The sequence below is a fragment of the Camellia sinensis genome, chromosome 13 (genome assembly GCF_055761805.1).
Source record: "Camellia sinensis isolate YWXY chromosome 13, ASM5576180v1, whole genome shotgun sequence".
Classification (NCBI taxonomy): domain Eukaryota; kingdom Viridiplantae; phylum Streptophyta; class Magnoliopsida; order Ericales; family Theaceae; genus Camellia; species Camellia sinensis.
The window spans coordinates 163,764-171,567 of record NC_138973.1 but is presented as its reverse complement, the minus strand read 5'-3'; the positions used below and the strand labels follow the sequence as shown (position 1 = coordinate 171,567).

The following is a 7,804-nucleotide window of genomic DNA, read 5'->3' as shown; positions in this document are numbered from 1 at the left end:
TAAAATGTAGATTGAAATTCAAATAACTATGCTGACGAGTAGAACATATGAAAGAGACCTAAACGAGAGTTGGGGTGTTTGTTTGTTTGTTTTTTTTTTTTTAAAGAGACTCGGGGTTTGTTGAAAACTTTGAACAGCCGGCTGCTGAATTGCTTTATTGCAGAATTTATTACATCCAACTGCGCCTCTCCAAAGTTGGTTGTGGACATTAACTATCCCTCATCCACCTCATTTGGATTTACTTTAGCATTGCTTTTCTTTATAAAGTAGTAGAACTTAACATCCTCACCATCATCTTCTCCTTGTTAAGAGAATGAGATAGAGAGAGAGAGAGAGAGAGAGAGAGAGACCCAACAAGAGTGCTAGCTGTAACTACGGTGAGGTGGGCCAGCAGGAAGTTGGGAGTTGGGAGTCCTAGCCTTGATCAAGACCAAAAGAAATGGCCGGAGGAGGAGGAGGAGGAGAACAACATCTCCTATCAACTGAGATTGTTAACAGAGGAATCGAGTCCACAGGGCCGGATGCTGGGTCGCTAACATTCTCAGTGAGGGTGAGGAGACGTCTGCCGGACTTTGTGCAGTCGGTGAACCTCAAGTACGTGAAGTTAGGTTACCATTATCTCATAAATCACGGCATCTACCTGGCCACAGTACCGGTGTTTGTACTGGTGTTTAGTGCGGAGGTAGGGAGTCTTAGTAGGGAAGAGCTTTGGAGGAAGCTTTGGGATAGTACTACTCGCTATGATCTCGCCACCGTCCTTGCTTTCTTTGCCGTCTTTGTCTTCACGCTTTCCGTTTACTTTATGTCTCGCCCCCGGTCCATCTATCTCATTGATTTTGCGTGTTACAAGCCCAGCGACGACCTCAAGGTACGCACCCACCCACTCACACAACAGAGCAGCACCTCCTCATTCATTAGTTAATTAATTAAAATTAAATTTGGTTAATTAGTAGTGGTGTTGTTAGTGGTGGTAATAGTAGTATATATCTTGTACTAGTATATATAATATTAATGTACACTAATGTATATAGTAATTAATACATATAGTATTATTCAAATGAAAATGGACAATGCAGGTGTCGAAGGAGCAATTCATTGAGCTAGCACGAAAATCAGGAAAATTTGACCAAGGAAGCATCGAATTCCAGAGGAGAATTGTGGAGAGTTCAGGGGTGGGGGACGAAACGTACGTGCCGAAAGCAATAATGTCGCAAGAGAATTGCTCGACAATGAAGGAAGGGAGGGCAGAAGCAGGGATGGTGATGTTCGGGGCACTGGACGAGCTGTTTGAGAAGACGCGGATCAGGCCAAAGGACGTGGGGATACTGGTGGTGAACTGCAGCATATTCAACCCGACACCGTCACTGTCGGCCATGATCATAAACCATTACAAGATGAGGGGCAACATACTGAGCTTCAACCTGGGAGGGATGGGTTGCAGCGCTGGGATCATAGGCTTGGACCTGGCACGTGACATGCTCCAGGCCAACCCAAACAACTATGCAGTTGTGGTGAGCACTGAGATGGTCGGATACAACTGGTACCCTGGCCGAGACCGCTCCATGCTCATCCCCAACTGCTTCTTCCGCATGGGATGCTCGGCCCTCCTCCTCTCCAACCGCCGTCGTGATTACACCCGCGCCAAGTACCGCCTCGAACACATCGTTCGCACTCATAAAGCCGCTGATGATCGCTGCTTCAGGTTTTCCCTTCCTTTTCCTTTTCTTCTTCTTCTGTTTCTTCTTCATAATTTATCAGTTAAATCATCATCAGTACGTGCTATTACTCTACATGTACTAGTATTACACTTCTAGATTAATTAGACACCATTCAATCGAGAGTAACTTGACAATGATGAAAGATTCTCTATATTTAAATTACATATATAATAATCCATTACACTTTTAAGAAAAATATTCATAAAGTATTTTATGATAACTTTTTCACTATCCCTAACATTTCGTATCATTTTTCTAAATTGGGTATTATTTTTCATTTATTTTTCTAGATTGGATATTATTTGAAAGCATATGAACCTACTATGCTAATCCCCCAAAATTATGGCAAATTGTACTTGCAGTTCATTTATCTAATTAATAACAACAATTAAGAAATTAGACATAAATCAAAGACAAAGTAGTCTATTAAAAATGGTAATGAACAATTTCAAATTGGACTTCAATCTCTCAATAGGCCTTATCAATTAGACTAAATTAATATAATATAAAAAATTTAAAGGTAAAATTGATACAATCAGAATTACAAAGACTAGATTGACCCAAGAGAAAAATTATCAAAATATTATGGGTTCAAGTCTTGGGATGCACTATGCTAAAGGTTAGGTGTGTATCAAGTCTTTTTCTTTCCAAACGCATATTAATGTGTACTAATTGGGCGTTATTGTTATTGTTGTTTGTATAATGTATTACATATGTTATGAAAGTAAATATGATATTCAAAATTTTTAATATTTAGATTTGATAGCATTTTTATACATCTTTAGTGTTAAGCACAAAATAACGAGGTTGTACTTATGAATTCAATCAAAAAATAAAAAAAATTAAATATAAAAAAATTATCGATTATCTTACAAGCAAACCTGTAAAGTTTCCAACTAAATCATTAATTATCATTAATTAAGGATGCATTTATTCAAATTTTATTGAACTGTCTGAACTATCCTTTTTAATAAGAGCCTATTGTGCCTTCAAGGCATACTAACCTATTGTGCTCTTTTGTGGAGGTTCTTCTTGAGTCTCAATCGATAATCGAAACCGTTCATATTGTGGGATTCAGTGATAATATTATCATTGCAAAAAATCAAATTAATTAAATATTTGTACCCCATGATTAGGTCATAATTGTTTTTAAAAATTATAAAAATTATGTTAACCGTTAATTTTTTTAAAAACAAATATGCTCTTATTGTTATAGGGCTGTAGATGTCTAATCAATTTAATTTTTTATATGAATAATCTACTCGACAAATCTTATAAGATGAATGATTCGAATTATTAAAAAATAGTCGAGACAAACCTCCATAAGGGAGCACAACAGCCTGCTGTGCCTTCCCCAAATCCATAGTACTTCTATAATTAGCAATGTATTCAGCCAAATTTTATAAATTAAATTAAAATTTATACCAAATTAAATGAAGCTTTGAGTACAAAAACAAATGATGTGGGTTACAACTTATATATTAGGTATGGCCAACTAACTTTAACAATGCACCGGGACCCAACTTAAAAAGGTCTTAAAGGAAATCCTAAAATATATTAAGATGATTTAAAAATAAATATTGTATATTTTTTTATTATACATACTTTTATATAAAATATACAAATATTAGATGAAATTAGCATTATTAGGACTAATAATCTTAGAATTATCAATTTTTTTGTATATATCCTATGTTTAGCTTGACATGGAATTATAAGAAGAGATTGACAAATTCTTCATATAAAAGAGACTTTAGGTCCTGATTTTCTTAACTAAATATCAAAATTTACATTTTCTTAATTTCAAATAATTAATAAATGTTTTATCAAATCTTTTATATAGGTGTGGGATCCACACAAACCTATATATGTTTGGATCTCACATCCATATAAGAAGTTTTATAAAATATTTAATAAATTATTTAAAATCCCTAACATTACTTTTTAAAAATTATGTACATGGTATAAGTAACCATTTATTTCTAGGGACGATTCGCAACCGTCTAATTAATGAGAAGTTATTAATTCGGGGGTTGGTGGCCAAATTCACAACCGTCTAATGAATGAGAATTTATGTAGCGCAACCCACCACAACACAAAACAGACACTCAGTGTCATTTGATAACATTTATATTTTTAATTTTTAGTTTATATTTATAAAAATTTTAAAAATTTAAATAAAAATTTGTTCGGTAAAATTTTTGATTTATAAATTAATGGTTTCAGTTTATAAATCTGGCCAAAAAATGAACACACAAAAAATGTATTTTCGTTTTGAGTTTTTTTTTTTTTACCATCCAACACTAGCCACCACCCGCCATTATTTTCCACCACTGGCTTCCGCCACCACCACCCATCCCTCACCACCACTTGCCACCACCACTCACCACCCGTCACTACCATCCACTGCCACTCACCACCCACCTGCCACCACCATCCACCACCCGTCACCACCAGCCACCCACCATCACTAGCCACCACCCGCCACCACCAGCCACCCACCACCACTAGCCACCTGCCACCACCACCACCACCATCACCCACCACCCATCCGCCACCCACCTGCCACCGCCAACTACCCACCACCACCACCCGCCAACTACCCACCACCACCCGCCATCTGCCACCCATTTGCTACCACCTGCCACCACCACCGCCACCACCCACTCGCTACCACCCACCAACTGCCAGCGTCACCCACCCACCCACCACCACCCAGCCGCCACCACTCACCACCACCCACCCACCACCACCCGCTGCCACTACCACCCGCCATATACCAACCACCCACCACCACCCGCCATCCGCCACCCACCTACTACCACCATCCATCACCCGCCACCACTACCACCACCACCACCACCCACCCACCGCCACCCGCTACCCACCACCCATCGTCACCACTTTCCACCACCGTCTTCTGCCGCCACTTGCCACCACTTGCCATTTCTCACTTTTTTTTATATTTTTAATTTTTTTAAAATATTTTGTCAATTATCAAACGCGTTTGTAGTTTATGTTTTTCTAAAAATAAATAAAAAACAAACAAAAATTAATTTATAAATTTTTTATAAATATAAACTGAAAATATAAACGTTACCAAACAGACCCTAGCATTTTGTCAGTGGGTTTTAGTTAGACTTCATCATCCCATGTGGAATAAATATTACGTGCAACGCTACAATATGTAATGTTAGCTATGAGGATGGGTAGGACATCTTATTGGGTGATTATTCTGTAATTTAGGAGTATGGTCAGTGGCGGAGTCAGAAATTTAATGTAGAGGGGACACACATTAATCACAAAATATTAATTTTTTTTTCTCATAACAAGTAACAACGAGATATTATTAAATTTATACATATTTATTTTTATTTTTATTACAATTATCCTGAGATTTATATTAATGTGACTTATAAATCCACAATCAATAACTAAATTCTATGAATCAAATAATCAATAAGTTCAATTCTATCAATTCAAAAAAAGTATCCCACAATGATGAGAAATAAGCAACTAAACAAATCTCATAATAAGAAACGAATTATTAATTGATTCAATTCTTGTCTTGATCTATCAATTAAAAGTGTACAAGAATAATCAAAATAATAAAATAGATAATTATTAAAAATCAAAAAATTTTACATAATTTAAAGAGAGTCACTATTATAATTTTATAAAAGATATATAATACATAATTTTTTTTATCTATATGGGTTATAGTTTAAATATTGAAAGTTTAGGGGCACGTGACCCCCTAGGCTGTGGCTCTATCCCTGAGTATGGTCACATAATTATTTTATGATAATATGTTTGGTGAAAAAAGTAGAATATGAATTATTTGTATTGAGTGATTGCAAAATATAATAACACATAATAAATAGTAATTAATCAGGAAATATAGCCATATAGCACTTCGAGAGAGTACCTAATAATTTTCCCATCTTGTCTTATCTTTTATTTGTTAGTTTTTTAAAATATTAATTTACATCATTATATGTATATATATATATATATATATTTTCTTCCATATTACAATATATTTATTAATTTTGAATCTATATATATATATATATATATATGTATATAAAGATAATAAAATCGTATTTGATATCTATTGTAGATGATAAAATTGGATTGCGAATCACGTGGACTCGACAAATATAATATTTGTTTTTTTTCAAAAAAAAAATATTTATTATACAGAGACTTTAAATGACTTCCCAACCAACCATTCACCAAGCATAGGTGGGCTTTTTACACAAAATACTTTCAACTACAACAATGCTATATTCATTTAATTTATCAGTCTTAAATAATTTTTAATGATATAATATTAAGTTAAACACCATATGATAGAATACTTAACAAATCAAAAAAAATATTCTTTCTTCGGCTGAATAACAGATTTGTGTGACACTTTTATTAAATTAAATATTTAGATTTTATTTATCCATTAACTCATTAAATATTAGGTCTGATTTTTTAAATGATTCGAGTTTATAAATAGTTGGATAAAATATAAATAATTAATTTATAAAAAATATTGACGTTACAATTTTTTTTTATTGACATGTAGGGTATTTTGGGTATTTAGGTAAGCTTAACTTTGAGTAACATTTTTTTTTTTAATTTGGTGAAAGTCTAGACAAAATTTAAAAAATTGAATTAAAATTCCGACCAATCATGGATAGAAACATACAACTTGAACTCGAATCATTCATATATATATATATATATATAAATTTTAGACATAGATATATAAATGATTAGTGATTGAATAATATAAAATTATTTAAACTATTAAACCGTACTTACTATATATTTCATGCGACACAAACTAATACATGAGAACTCTATCATGTTCTTTTTCTCATTCGATGCACTAGGTGTGTTTACCAAGAGGAAGATGACCAAAGGTTCAAGGGATTAAAAGTCAGCAGAGAACTAGTGGAAATAGGTGGAGATGCGCTGAAGACCAACATCACCACACTAGGGCCCCTTGTGCTGCCCTTCTCGGAGCAGCTCATGTTCTTCGTGACCCTCGTCTGGAGGCACTTGTTTGCTAGTGGCGGTGGCGGTGGTGGCTCGCAGTCAAAGGCCGCGGTGGCGTCCAAGCCATACATTCCGGACTACAAGCTTGCATTCGAGCACTTCTGCGTGCATGCAGCAAGCAAGACGGTGCTGGATGAGCTGCAAAGAAACCTGGAGCTGAGTGACAAGAACATGGAAGCATCTCGGATGACTCTTCACCGCTTTGGCAATACATCCAGTAGCAGCATTTGGTACGAATTGGCATACTTGGAAGCCAAGGAAAGGGTCAAGAGAGGTGACCGCGTCTGGCAGCTTTCATTTGGTTCTGGTTTCAAATGCAACAGCTCGGTTTGGCGATCAATGCGCCACATTAGGAAGCCTCTGAGGAATCCATGGCTTGACTGCCTCGACACCTACCCTCAGGCCCTCTAGCTCTCTAGCTAGATTGCCAAAGCCGATTCAGAGACCAACAATGCATTTCTCTTCTCTAAAAATTAAGATCGAAGACTACTATTTATTCACATATATATGATTTGAGGAGCTTATTTTGTTTTCTAATATGAATTTGCCGAATCCTTTGTTATAATTAATGTAATAGGTTTTATGTATGACTTTAATTCCTCAATATGCAAGCATGTAGTTCAATTCATCTTTTAAACATCGCACTTGGATAACTTACTTAGATAATTCATTGACTTTTCCTGTTAGCGGCAGTTGCTAATTAATCATTGCCATAGGGTAGATGGTGCCTAAGTAGAGAGAGAGCTATATTTAGTTTTATCCGGGATTAACTCTAAATTTTGGATAATTTACAGACAACCCTCCACAAGCTGACAACTTAGCTAAGGTGGGCTCTCTTGCTACTTTTTTGTTTTGTTCCGACAAAAGAATTAAAAAATAAAAGATAATATATAAGTTTACTTTCTAAATTTATTTTTTAGATCAATGTGTAAGTGATTCGATTGGTTGATAATTAAAAAAAATATAAAAAATAATATTACTTTATATTTTAATTGATTGTTAAAATTGAATCTAATTTTTAGACAGGTATA

At 35.0% G+C, this 7,804-nt stretch overlaps 1 protein-coding gene across 1 annotated transcript; it reads left to right on the top strand.

Moving 5' to 3' along the window:
• The first annotated feature begins 287 nt into the window (after window positions 1-287).
• On the top strand, window positions 288-7,401 carry KCS10 (3-ketoacyl-CoA synthase 10). Its single transcript, XM_028237315.2, has 3 exons — window positions 288-868; window positions 1,077-1,702; window positions 6,608-7,401. The coding sequence occupies exons 1-3, from the start codon at window positions 440-442 to the stop codon at window positions 7,182-7,184; spliced, it is 1,632 nt and encodes a 543-aa protein (XP_028093116.1). The 5' UTR covers window positions 288-439; the 3' UTR covers window positions 7,185-7,401.
• The last annotated feature ends 403 nt before the right edge of the window (window positions 7,402-7,804 follow it).